At 42.1% G+C, this 14,150-nt stretch overlaps 1 protein-coding gene across 1 annotated transcript in view; it reads right to left on the bottom strand.

The window, feature by feature from the left end:
- ABCD2 (ATP binding cassette subfamily D member 2) overlaps positions 1 to 12,732 on the bottom strand; it is a 43,697-nt gene extending 30,965 nt beyond the window's left edge. The window contains exons 1-5 of the mRNA XM_035323975.1: positions 11,812 to 12,732; positions 10,268 to 10,448; positions 6,867 to 6,988; positions 3,963 to 4,131; positions 590 to 684 (exon numbers count right to left, since the gene is read on the bottom strand). Of these exons, the coding sequence (XP_035179866.1) occupies positions 590 to 684; positions 3,963 to 4,131; positions 6,867 to 6,988; positions 10,268 to 10,448; positions 11,812 to 12,732 (1,488 nt within the window). The remainder of the gene's footprint in view (positions 1 to 589; positions 685 to 3,962; positions 4,132 to 6,866; positions 6,989 to 10,267; positions 10,449 to 11,811) is intronic.
- Between the last annotated feature and the right edge of the window lie 1,418 nt (positions 12,733 to 14,150).

Raw genomic sequence — 14,150 nt, 5'->3', positions numbered from 1 at the left:
CAACTGTTTTTAAAAATAGTAACATCTGCACTGGTACATCAAGATATGCATGGGAGTAATTCAGTAAAGGTCAACAATTAAAACCGCAAGCATGTGCTGAGTGGTATGTGTAAAAGCTTTTTAAAAAAATCCAAGTTTTTACTGAGTAAAGACTCCACTTTTACTGAGTGAAGACTTTTGAACTATACTGTCAACTATTAGTACTGCTCTTTGTGATCATCAGCTAAAGCTAACTACATACTATGTTTTTTCACTGTTTCTGTGAACTCAGACCTTAAAAGGAGGCCATGTGAGTAAAGCATCCCAATTTCACCGAGATTAAGTAAAACGGATGCAGACTCTCATATATGCCCTTAAAAATCCCAGGTCTCTTTTTTCAGCTGGAAACAGCACCAGAAATCCTCTCTTCTCTTTCTTTGAGCAGGATAAACTACACATGTCTGCCTCTGTCAAACTACTATGCCTACCTTTCTGGACTTCCCCTTCTATCCATATGCTCCTCCAAGTACTTAACATAAGGTACATGAATTCTGTGCTGTTTATGTTAATGGGATGGCAACAATCAGAAGATTCTTGCATATCATCTTACTTTGAAGTTTAGTCTGGAAACCACCACATCGCCATTCGGAGTAATAATAGGAACATTTTCACAAATAATTCCATGTTCAACATCAATAACTCTTCCTAGAAACAAACAAAAAAAAAAGATAACAGCAATGTTTAATGTTTTTGAAACCTCTCATTAAGCAGTATCTTGCAGCCTTTGTGCACAGCTGAGAAGTAGAAATTGGTGAGTTTCAACTTGAATGATAAATCTGAGTAATGTATGTTACGTGGTCAGAAAGACACGGTCAGTATTAGCCAAAAGTGTGTAATGGATCCAAAATTTCATTATAAATATAATGCACAACATGCATTAGAAATATATAGTGCACTAAAAAGAGACATTTATTCATATCCTACCTGTATTTGTTGTATTTTCTTTTAAATTGATGGTCATTATCAATCAGTAAAAAAAAGTTCAAGGATAGCTTTGGACACAGGCAATCTAGTATACTTTCTGCTGGAGATTTCATTGGAAAATGGAATCTCCTTTTGCTACCTGCTCTGAAATTGTAAGCCCAGTTCAGCCTCCCCCAGCAACAAGAGCAAAGGATATAATATTTAATGGCTTGCTTCCATCTCTTTTTGAAGCCACGGACAGTATAAAATCCTAAGTATTATTTGTGGAAACTTCTATAATATTATTTCACTCCGATAGCTATATTTACTATCTGGGTTAGTGGTAAATTTAAATATACAATGCCCATCAGACATTTGGATGTATATAACACATGGACTTGGAAACAAATTCTCCTGGGAATAATTAAAAAAGAAATCAACTCTACCTTCTTGGTTGCCTGCAGATGGACTTGTCTAACGGAACCCAACAGCTGGGTTCCAAGACAAGTACCAGAAATTATGCACAAGATACAAAGAACAAAGATCACCCTCTGAATTAGAAGGCTGCACATTTTAAAACTTAGACTAATCTGAATAAAGAAAAATGGAATTAAAGAAAAGTTGAGTTTCTTATGAAAGGATCTGGTAGTATTTCCTCCAGGTAACGTAAAGTCTTACATTTTCCTTTAGGAGGCTCTTTGTTCAAGTTCTTCAAACTTTGTCAAACTAAAACAAACTGGGCAAAAATTTGTTTGTCATGTATCAGCTCAAGTGTTGTTTTTTTCCAGTAAGTTCTATTTAAAATGGTTCTGCGGTGTTCAACGTGAAATTATGGAAAACAAAAGTGTTTTGCTGTTGAAAAAAAAATTATGCATCTTTATCATAGCAGGCTCTACTGCCTTCAGACTCCTCAAGGGCACCTGGTATGCAACAGAGAGATTGACCACACCACAGATTTTGACAGATTTGGCCAAGACATACTTTCATAAAAGCGGGCCATACTGGTCATTCCACATGCATAAATCCACTGGAGTTAGCATTCATCTGCCTATCTGAAGGATAATTTTCTGTGGAGACAATCTCAAGCAAATTCTGCAAAATCCACATATATTTTTGAAGCACTTGGGTACAGAAGAGAAATTGTAAATAATAATAAAAAAAAGTAAGGCAAGTAGATATTAAGAAAACTTAATTCTCATTTCCCAACTTTGGAGTGTTTGACTGCAAGCTTAACATGCCTTTAAAGCTTGGTGGATGTAATCAGAAATACAATTTGCCAGTACTTTTGCAAGCTGTACACCATTATATTTCAACTTTAAAATTCTGAATTGTTAGATATACAACGTATATAGAGATATTATTGTCTGTTAAAATATTCTGATGTTTTTCATATTTTCACACTGGCCTTATTGACAATAGTGAATGCAAGCACACAGCACAGGCATTATTTAGGTACATGAGTTTACATTGGATGATTTAAAAAGAATACGTGTTGAAAAAGCCTTTGGAGAAGGTGAATATTACAATTTTTCTTTTCTAACACTGGAGACGTAGATGCTGTGAGCACGTGTACTTTTATCCTCATATAAATCCACTCTGCAGGGATTTCTGAAATATCAAGACTGAAAGACAGTAGGAAAACCAGTATACAATGGAACTTGTCATAAGAATAATATGGAACCTGTGGCCTAGATTCATCTGGCCTAAATTCTGTCTAAGTCCTTGTGTCTAATGTTTTGTATTGGCTAGCTGCCTCTGAGAGCCTGCAAGCACTCGGTAGCAAACACTAGTCACCACGACTTAGGAGGAATTCAAGCCAGATGAAATGTGTCTCTGTGGATGAATCAAACCTCAGGACAAGGCTGTAGAAAAAAAAAAAAAAAAAAAAAGGAGCAGTGTATTACTGTACAAAACCAAAAGGGAACACAAACAGCATTCTGTCACACCAAAAGGTATTTGTTTTTAAAATACATACTTATCTAAAATAGCGTCAAAGTGATTTTGTTGTTCCAAATGAACTAAAACCCTTTTTTCTATAAGATGTCATTTCTTCCAATGCCAGCCAAATATTACCAAGATTTACAAGATTAAGACATCAGCTGTTTCCACAGCTATCTATTACACTGCATCAGACTGTTTATTTTGAAGAACCTTCTCAGAGGACCATTGAGAAATTTGTGCTGAAGGGCAATGCTGTTGAAATTGTAAAAAAAAATATTTCATAAAAAGCATTTTGGTGCCTTCAACTCAACTGATATTTTAGTTTTCAGAGGCCAGAAGGTGGGAAGGAGGCTTTCCAACACCAAAGAAGAGATGGGGAGCAGAAGGGGGCTGTTGGGAAAATTAGGAAAAGCTCATTGCAAAACCTCTATGATGTACCTCAGAGAAAAAAGGAGAGAGATGGTACACAGAAAATGCTTTGAGGGGGGTGCAGATAGAAAAACAGTAGCACGAAAAGGATACGGGATACAGACAGGAAGAACTGTAAGGAGGAACTGCATATTGATCAGATCATTTGGGAGATGGGGGCAATGGTAAAGTTGCCAGTCCATTTTCAATTCCCACTAAATGATGAAAAAATGAGCACAGGCTAATAGCAGCTGAAAACAAATTATTATTATCTCTCCTATCCCAAACAAAACAATGTGGTGTTTGGAGCTGAAAATGTTATGGTCTCAGTTTTCTGGGGAAAAAAATGTCAGAGGAAAGCAGGCACTGTCCATGTAAAGATACTAATACCACCACCACAACCACCGCAACCACCACAACTAATAGTACAGTTGAAAATACCTTTTTCACTGAAAGTTTTCACAGAACATACTTGGACAATCTTTGTGGAAGTGTTTTAGAAAAGCACTAAATAAGCACAGCATTACAAAACAGCAGGAAGATAAAATGGAAGGCAACATGGTCTCTGGAGGCTGACTTGCTGCAGAAACAAAACCTCTGTTCAACTACTGCCCCGTTACACCAGCCAGGAATTCCCCCCCGAGAAATATATAAAAATGTGACTTAATTACCCTTGATTTCTAAGGGCCCATTGATGTGTAACTCTGTTTTATCTCCATTCTTACTGTTGTTTTCAGACTCTTGAATAACGGCAGTTCTTTTGTAGATGCCTCTCTTCACCTCATCGAAAACAGCAAACATGTTGTAGACACGGGCTGTGTATCCTGCTAACTCAGTAACCTGCAAAACAATTAATACCTCATTTCAGTTACACGTCACAAATTCAGTAAATTAGATGCTTATCCAAAGACTCATGAAAACCATTTCCAGCTACTCTAAGTCCCTGCTTCTCAGATGTTACTCTGGAAGGATCAATGATGCATCTTTCATCACCTATCAGTTTTCATCCATTGCGATTCTGTGGTAACCCAAATGCCACCACAGCTCCTACAAGCCAAACACAGATGGTTTGAGGGGGACGGATTTCAGCCAGTGTAATTTACTATAGCTCCAGTAAATGAGGAGGTTGCAGGGACTGCTCTTTTCCACTGATCAGTAGAGTCTTCAGCCTGTGGAGAATAGCTATGTCAGATAGCTGAAAATAGCCTATCATACAAAAGAAAAACAAAATACCTGCATTTCCCAGGAAAATAAAGGCCAACAGCAGTGAGAAAAATATACACCCATAATTATTCATTTCCCTATGTTCCCTAAACCTTCTGTGGGACAGGTGTGCTTTTCCTGTGTAAAACAGGTAGCACCAGTGCACATGCTAATGTAAAATACGGTACAGAAAAGAAATGACTCTCCTATCAACAGAGCACCAGAGCTGAACCTGAGACCCTGGATTACAACTGGGAATTTTTAAAATTGTGAGGTCTCTTAAAGGGCTTTCTCATTTTTAAAATCCTTTTTTCTCAGTTACCACCTGGTGAATACAGAAAGAACAGATCTCTGGTCCTGGTGGTTTCCTATTCACAGGCACTGACACCGCCAAGAACTCCCAAAGAGCTGCCTCCATCTGCCGGCAGCAAAGAATTAGGCCTCAGCATCTTATCATGTAGGTACAATTAGATGTTTTTAAACATACAGATTTTTATACTAAATGCAAAGAGCAAGATAGGAAGAGCAAGATACAATCCTGTGCAAATTTCACTGTTTGTGCAAGATTCAGGAGTACTAGGCAGGGCCATCACTCCACTGGAGGTTAACTAGCTACAATATCTCAAAAAATTCAGTTTCAAGAGAGTAATCAGCCAGTGTTTCAACTCCATCAGGGGGATGTTGTCTTGCCCTACTGGTAATTGCATTTACAGCTGGGAAAAGTACTGGGCTAACAGCACCTGAGGCTGTAGGAGCTGTAACATTGTTCTCCACACTGCAGCCCTTCTAGCAAATTCAGCGGTAACCCTTCTAGCAAATAGCAGGGACGCTTGATGGAGAAAATCCTGCATATGATGAATGAAACGTGCACCAACAGCACCCCAGAAGAAATATAACTTGTAGTAGGTTTCTAAACCATGACTCTACAAACTCACTTTGTCAAAACATGAAGTACTACCAAAACTATTGACCTGCAAACAAAAGCTGAGCCAACCTCACCTGCAAACTGAGCAACATTGCCTGGAAGAAGGCTGCTCTGGTGGATGAGGTGGGCAAGAACTGGAGCTACACTACCACTTTTAGTGGAATGAAGTATACTGTCATTTTTTGGAAACTGCCTAAATTTCTGCAATATTTCTTGAAGAAAAGTATTAATGTAAAATTCTGATGGAAGTTCTAAGAAGTGATCTTTGATCACATACTGCCTGGATTAAAATTTCACCACATGATAAAACAAATGAGTTTGTTCAGCTGTTGCTACTACTTTGCAAGGATTTTTGTTTCCAAAAAATGTAACCACAATGTTTGTAAGTCCCCATGTACATTATATAAATGACTAAATTATTGAAAATAAATTAGAATAACATCAGTGCATAATAGGTTATCTGGCAGTCTCATAAGAGCAGAGGTCAAGAAGGGAAACAGCTAAAGCAGCATAGGTCAAAATCACAGTCCATTAGAGAAGAACACTTTGTGGAAAAAAAAAAAAAGAAAAAAAGAAAAAAAAGACAGGCTCTGGCTTTTTCAGAGACTGTATTTGAAGGCACCAAACTACCTCTCCTCTCCCAATTTAAAAAGCTGTAGCTATTATGGCTGGATTCCAAGTAATGGAATCCATAGTCTTTGATTAGCTGCCCAGCTAATGTGTGCCTCCTTCCAGAAAAGGGGTCCCCACCAAAAGGATGAGCAAAAACTAGCTGAACAAACACAGAACCAAATTTAGAAGGGAATGTTTAGGAGAATAACAGAGCTTTTCCTCTGCTTAACGGTCTGCACCTAGAGAAATCCCCCAGAGAGAACACAGATGAAAGTCCAACTTAACTAGAGTTGGGGTGAGGTCCTGAAACATCTCTGATCCTCCAGGTGAAAATCCTGTATTTCTGGGCTACCTGCACTCCTAGGGCGGAATTTTTTTCCTGCTAAAATTTCTCTACTTTGAAAAATTATATACATTTTAACAGGTTCAGAAAATACTAAAAATATTCTATGGTTTAGGTGGCCAGGAACCAAGCATTCAATTCTTTTTGTATTTCATGTATTTTTCTACATGCGAGTCCCAATACACTGTCCACTGGGAGGAGGACAACCTGAATACAGGCCTGTGCTCCAAACAGAGGAGGAATCTGAACCCTTATCACTCTGATTCCAGGAACTTCTACTGTACTCTGATGACACCTGAAGACAGGTACAACAAGTTACGTTTATATGTTGCATCATACTGGCAGCTGTGCACTTTTGACTTTTTGTGGACCTAAATCTAAATACCAAACTTTAATCATTTCAAAGCTCTCCATGGATTTAGTTGCATTTTACATTAGATGTAAATCCTGTTTAATTTCCTTGCTGGTTTGCATTTGACTGATGTATGATACCTCTTTGTATGAAGACATGATCCTTTCAATAGCATCTGCTGCAGAGATCAGCAGGTTTCGTGACGTAGTAAAAGTTTCTGTTCTTTCACTAACCACTGCCTGTTTCTGGCCATCTTCAATCTCTAAAAGGAAAAAAATAAAAAATTATGTTACATATTCTTCCGAAAATTATCGCTACAAAATAAATTATGATTAAAATGTGAGTCATTATAAAGCAGCTTTTAAATTAAGAAAAATCTAACTCCACAAAAACTACCCTTTGGGAAGATTTGGTGAATGCAATTAGCATAGATAGCTTGGGAACAATAACTAAGTGGGAATATAAGGAATTCATCTTCTTATGCAAAACATCCTATTTTTTTATACTGTTTGTCTACCTAGATAATTTCCTTTTAATACATAATGATGCAACTGAAATTTTTCAAAATATGAAAAAGTGAAATCTAATCTGAAGCAGATTTCTGATAGAACATTTACTGGTTTTGCAATTATTTCTTTTCAGCCTTACTTGTTTACTCACTTAAAAAGAAACATTCATATTGATGCAAACTTGGTAACATTTCTCTAAGAATGCAGTAATTTATTTTATTATTAAAGGCATGTGTTTAAATAAGGTATTTCTAACAACACAGCTTCTCTGTTCATCTGACCCAAGAACAAGAGTATAGCAAACAATAGCTTTTTCTTGGTAACTGCCTCATTTCACTGACAAGATCAGGTTATAGAAATCTACTGTCCAGAAATCTGCATGCAGTATCAAAGCCAGATGTGTCTTTCTGTCCTCGTTAGATATTTCAATCTAAATGTGTTTTGCTGTTTTTCATTCACACTTCAAAAAGGTATCCCTACATAATTACATCTGAATCACTTAAATAAACTATAGATCATTTAGGGAAAACTTTGTAACTTCTCATTTAATTAATTTGTTCATATACACTATATATTCCCTTTTTTGTCCTCAGATGGTCTTATAACTTTTTAGTAACTGAGATATGTGTTCCTATTTTCTAGATTAAATTATACAGCAACAGTACACCATCAACTAGTTGCATGTAATCTAGCCACCTGGAACACAATGAGAGGTATGTTTTTTAAAACAAACAAACAAACAAACAAACAGGAAACCTCTTGCAAAGAAAGGAGGTATTACAAAACTCTTGCTTCTTGCTCATGTAGTTCTCACTTATTTGGAACGTCATTTTCACTCCAAGAAGAGTAACCTTTAGTTAATTCATTACTATAAACTAAGTTGAAATTTGTTTCTTCCTTCTCAGAGAACCAAATTTTACTGGTCTTGTTGGGAGCACAGCCCATGCAAGGTATGCAGAACTACCAAAAATACGTGATATAGGAACTGTCCATGTCTTGACTACATTTATGCTGTATTCCTCTTGGATGAATTTATTTAACACTGCTTCCAGCACCCAGGCTAGCTCATTTCCCAATAGGTTGGAGATCTCTACAAACCACTGCATCAGTTATTTCAGGCATAATTCTGGGGGTATTTGACAAATTAAAACTACATGGAATTTATAAGCATTTCACTGCAAATACAATCTCTAATATTATATGCCTAACCCACCGAGACTACTTTTCTCTAACTTTTTTCCCCAGACATTTTTCATACGGCTTGCCTCCTGTGTTAAAAGTGGGGCACTGTAACAGGGCAGAGGGGTTATATATACCTGAAATCTCAGGTCTGATCATGATAGTGGTTTTGATATTTGGTATTGGTATTTTGATAGCAATTCTAAAGTAATGAATGTCCTAAAGTAATGAACCCGGCCCATGTAGTCCTTCAGATTTGAACCAACTTGCTTCCGACCTGCTGAGACGTTAAGCACTGTTTTGCCAGCTAGATCAATGTTCGTTCAAAGTTCAAGTCTGCTCAATTATTTGAATAGCTGTTATACTTCTAGTTGATCTTGACAATGTTGATTTGTCATTATTAATAATGTGTTTATGAAGCATCGTTATGATATGCCTCAGGGCTCGATAATAAGTTCTGCCCTTTAACAATTTCATGTTGCTGGTAGCAAATATTCTGCTGCTTTACAACGTGAGCTATCTCTGTGTCTTTTTTCTTCTCCCACATTTGAAAAGTATTTATCAAAAGAATATCCACGAGTAACAGGAATGTTATTTAGTTTAGCATGCACACAAATCAATTATCACTCATTTGTTCCATACATTTTCACTGTGAATTAATCCCTGCAAAGGACGTTCTTTTTCATTTTTCAATTCATGCTGTTAATACCAGGGAGATACTTACAATGTGTGGTCTTGACTGTACTCATTCTCATACTAGCAGACAGACTTAAACTGATTAATCACTTCTCTGTTGTGCTGAAAACCTTCACTAGCTGCATGAGGTGAAATGCCTTGGTACGAATTGGTCTATTTTGGAATAGGACCTCCTGGTATTTTTGAAGCTGTTACCTGGATGCCAGCCTTGGTCCTGGTATAGTGCCCTCCTGAGCCGTGTGATGGCCAGTGGCTCAGGCAGCTGAACACCCAGCCACATGCAGGCACAACTGCAAGCCAGCTAAATAAAGAGTGGGCAGGCTGAACCAAGCTTATCCAGTTGGACAGCCCTGATTTGGAATGTAATTACCAAGACCTCCACTGAAAACAATCCATTCATTCCTGGTTAAACGTACCAAACACAGAATGCATCCTTCTGCTTACACTGTATCATCTACACTTAATGAATCCCAGAAAATTTGTAATATATTCTGTGGTTCCAGTTGTGCATAAGGAAACCTGTTGAAACAAACTCCCTGAATGGTCTTTCATTACCACTCCCTAATTACCCTTTTTTCTGCAATCTTTCTCTTAGACCATCTGCAATAACAAATTACTTGAGTCTTGTATCACTTCCTGGAAAGTTGTGACAGCATGTCAAAAATGATGCCATGCCAGCCTGAAATATGAACATCATCCCTCTTCCTTCAGTGAGTCAGGGGAAAACAGTGGTTGCTAACAGGCCAACGTGTAATAGAATAACTAATTGTAATTACAGTATGGCTTGTGGGATGAGGAGATAAGCTCTCTAGGAATGTTAGTAAGTATCAGTTTGTAAAATAGTGGGAGATGTTGCAGGAATCAGCATGCCATCCCAACAACTACTGAATAGGACTGCAAGTGTCATTACAATCTCATGTCACACCAGCACCCATTAAGTCCTGAATTCATGCTGTTTATCGGGTCTGTGTTTGAAGCTGTATCTTTTGCATTGCTCCTTCCTCAGCTGACTTCCTATGCCTGAAAGTTACCCACGAGACATGGATCTGGTAATAAAGTCTGTGAACAGTATATAAATCTGAACAACGTTTAAGGAAAGAATAGTCTTTTGAGGAAGTATCAAAGAAACATTTGGAAATAAGTAAAAATGCTATTACCGCCATCCGCAAATCCCGTTGCAGTGATGATGGGCACAGCGACCATAATCATACCACAGCTACTCCAGACATATTTCATCAGGAACTGCTCTATCATGATGTACCACAAGCGTTTGGATAAAATGAGATTCATTTGATCTGTCAAAGCCTTGTAGCTTTTTTGCAGTTGTTTCAGTTCTACCTACAGTTAAAAATAAATAAATAAAACATTTATACAATGCAACAAAGACATATGTGCCATACAAGTACATTCACATACGTGCACAAAGTAATCAATTATCCAGAGCTGTGGCTTCTTAATCCCCTCTACAGTGTGGTACTTCATCTTCACAGTGCTGCAGTCTCACAGCAAAAGTACACAGCTCTGGGAAGTCAGCAGACCTGGCTCTTATTTACATCATTGTCCCTGGATGGCCCACTGGCAAGTTTTCAGTTCTTTTAAGATCTCTGATATATACAGGAACAATATACCAGGCAGTCACTATAGCTGATTCTAGCAATCTAAGATTGATTCTACATCCTTTTAATGAAGATGCAGCTGTAGAGTTTCACAGCAACTGAAACTTCTCAAATTGGAAAGCATTTGGGGATCAATTATCTCTGACTTGCAGGGCTCATCACTGAAATGCAATGCTTCTTGTTTTTGTGAGCAGTCTAGAGGAAGAGAGAATTATCCCAAGAGGTTTAACAAGTCAAAGATAGTTCCAAGTCAGTGTGACATAATGCGTTCTGTTTGAGCCAGTATACATGGGAATAGAAGAAACTGTTTAATTTAGCTGCACTTCAAACACTACTACGGGCAGCTTTAGAGAATGATTGCTTCTACCAAAACAAATCATTTGCATTATATAATCATTGCTAGGACTGAAAGTGTTAGTAATACGTCAGGCTAGTTTCCAGTTTTCATTTTCACTTTACATGATACCACTTGTTTTTCCAAATCATGTTTGAAAGCTGTTACAGCCAAGATTCACTTCCAATAAAATACGAAGAATTTCTTAGTAAGGTGGCTTTAAAAAAGGCCACTAGTTTATGTAACTGCGACTGCTGAAGTACTGTACTTAAGCTATTTTAAGACTCTGATGACTACATCTTTGCTTAGCTATGTAAAAGAGTGTCAAAGGTTGTAGCGATCTCTACTATCACAGAGTTTTCCCCTAGACTTTCTGGTGTGGTTTGGTTTTGATTTTGGCAGCATTAAATCTGGTAGCTCATAAACAAGGAAGGGAAGAAAAAAAAAAAAAAAAGCCTGGAAGAGTTAAGCGGAATGCACTGGGTGGGGGAAAAACAATTAACAACTTTCTAGAAAGACATAGGGTACAGCTGCAAAACAGGAACACTGTCAGAGCATAAGGGAACTACGCTCTGCTCCCCCCAGACACTGCCTGTGAGACTGCATTTTCCTAGGAAACGGGAAGTGCTAGCTGTAAACAGGTTTAAATGTCAGAGGGACTCCAAGTGCTTGGATAGGGCGGCAGGGGAAGTGCAGGTCAGCTCGGGCACTGCAGGTCAGCCCAGCACCCTTGGATTTCTGTCCTCCTTACCTTGTGCCCCCGGTAAAAGGCAATCTCTTCCACATTGGCAATGATGCGTGAGTGCATGAAGCGCAGGTAGCCCTTCTTGTGCGCCTCCTCAGCCACCAGCTTGCCAAACTTGGGCGAGCAGGCTTTGAGCACGCGGGCCGTGGCATAGACGACGAGCCCGGCCAAGACCGTGGGCCCAATGGGGTTGGCGCCCCGGGACCGCGCCGTGCGGATGAGGGTGTAGGAGGTGAGCATGACATCCAGGATGGGCTTGGTGAGGTTGGAGTAGAGATGCGCCACCGACTGTGAGAACATCATGATGTCCTCGGTGAGGGACTGGTCGGGGTTGGCCAGCCGCCCGTCCATGCTGATCACCTTGTAGTAGGTCTGGTTGGTGAAGTAGGTCTCGTAGGCATGGTGCACCAGGCGCGTGCGGAAGGCGAGGGCCAGCTTGCACTCCAGGTACCGTATGGTGCTGTTGACAAAAGTGGCCGGGATGGCGATCATCAGCCATTTGATCAACTTGACCACAAAGCTCTTCGGCTCCTTCTCCACGATGCTCTTCACGATCTTCCCATCCAGCGCTGCCACATAGATGGAGAGGAAGGTCCTGGAAACCAGCGCAACGGAGTGGAGGCACAGCAAGCCCAGCTCGGCGCTCACGAGCTTGGGGAAGAACAGCTTGCGGAGCTCCAACAGCTGCTTGAAGAACTCCGCGTTCACCGCCGGGGGGGCTCTGCCCGGGCAGCCGGCGCCCCGCGGCTCCCCCCGGCCGGCATCTTGCTTGCCCGCCCCGCCGCCCGCCCGCCTCAGGCGCCGCCGGATGACGGGGTAGAGGAGCCGGAGCCCGTAGGCGGCGGCCACCAGGCACGCAGCCCTCTTCGCAGAGCTCGACCGGCTCCACTGCACCCTCCGGGCCGCCTCCTGCAGCATGCGGCTCATCCTTCCTCCCCCCCCCCCCTCCTCCTCCGAGGCTCCGCCAGCCGAGCTTGCGGTTCACGCCCGGCGGCGCGGATCCCCCCGGCGGTCCTTCATGGCTCTGCCGGTGCCCGGCTCCCCCCTCCGCGGCAGCGGCCGAGTGAGGGCTGCCTTCCCCCGGCCGCTGGGCTCCTGCAGCGGGCGGCCCGGCGCCTCGCAGCCCGCCCCACCGCCCACCATTGGCTGCGCCGCGCTGGGCGGCCCCGGCAGCCACCCGGCGGCCCCGGCCGCAGCCGCTCGTCGCCGGGGCGGGGGGAGCTGGGCCCCGGGGCGGGGAGAGGCTGAGCCCGAGGCCGCACCGCCGAGCCCTTTCCTTCCGCCTGCCCTGCGGCGTGGCGCCGCCTCCGGAGCGGGGAGAGGCGCTGGGGGGGGGGGGGGGGGGGGGGGGGACGGCGGGGCCTCCGCGGCCCGGAGCGCCGGGGGGAGAGCGGGAAGCACAGAATGACAGAATCATCTAGGTTGGAAGAGACCTCCAAGATCACCGAGTCCAACCTCTGACCTAACACTAACAAGTCCTCCACTAAACCATATCCCTAAGCTCTACATCTAAACGTCTGTTAAAGACCTCCAGGGATGGTGACTCAACCACTTCCCTGGGCAGCCCATTCCAGTGACTAACAGCCCGTTCAGTAAAGAAGTTCTTCCTAATATCCAACCTAAACCTCCCCTGGCGCAACCTTAGCCCATTCCCCCTTGTCCTGTCACCAGGCACGTGGGAGAACAGACCAACCGCCACCTTGCTACAGCCTCCCTTCAGGTATCTTTGGAGTGTGATAAGGTCACCCCTGAGCCTCCTCTTCTCCAGGCTGAAAAACCCCAGCTCCCTCAGCCGCTCCTCATAAGACTTGTTCTCCAGACCCCTCACCAGCTTCATTGCCCCTCTCTGGACTCGCTCGAGCACCTCCATGTCCTTCTTATAGTGAGGGGCCCAAAACTGAACACAGTACTCGAGGTGCGGCCTCACCAGAGCTGAGTACAGGGGGAAGCACGCAGGCAGGGCTGGCGGTATCAGAGGGAGCTTGCCGGGCTGCGGGGCGCTCCCCACTGTGCCTTGCTTCGCCTCAAGGTTAAGGGAAAGCGGTGCTCGGGCTGTGGCAGCGCTGGGAGATGGAACCAGCCACCCCCGGCCCCTTGGTGTGGTGCCTGGCTGTGGGAGCTGGCCACAGCCATTCCAAGGGGTTGGCAGTAAGGGTTGTTTGTTGGTTTGTATTTCTTTTTGCAACCAATTTTGTTGGTTGTTTGTTGGTTTGTATTTCTCGCTCCCAAATTCCTTACCGCTACTGGTTCACTTGTTTGGGTAAGGTGTTGTGTCTGAAGTCACTGAGGGAAGAGTCCTTAAAAATGACTTCGTGTTCTTTACGCTTTAAAAATGAAGTGACTGC

The sequence above is a fragment of the Oxyura jamaicensis genome, chromosome 1 (genome assembly GCF_011077185.1).
Source record: "Oxyura jamaicensis isolate SHBP4307 breed ruddy duck chromosome 1, BPBGC_Ojam_1.0, whole genome shotgun sequence".
Lineage (NCBI taxonomy): Eukaryota > Metazoa > Chordata > Aves > Anseriformes > Anatidae > Oxyura > Oxyura jamaicensis.
Note: the sequence above shows the minus strand (reverse complement) of the source record. Positions and strands in the feature narration are given on the sequence as shown.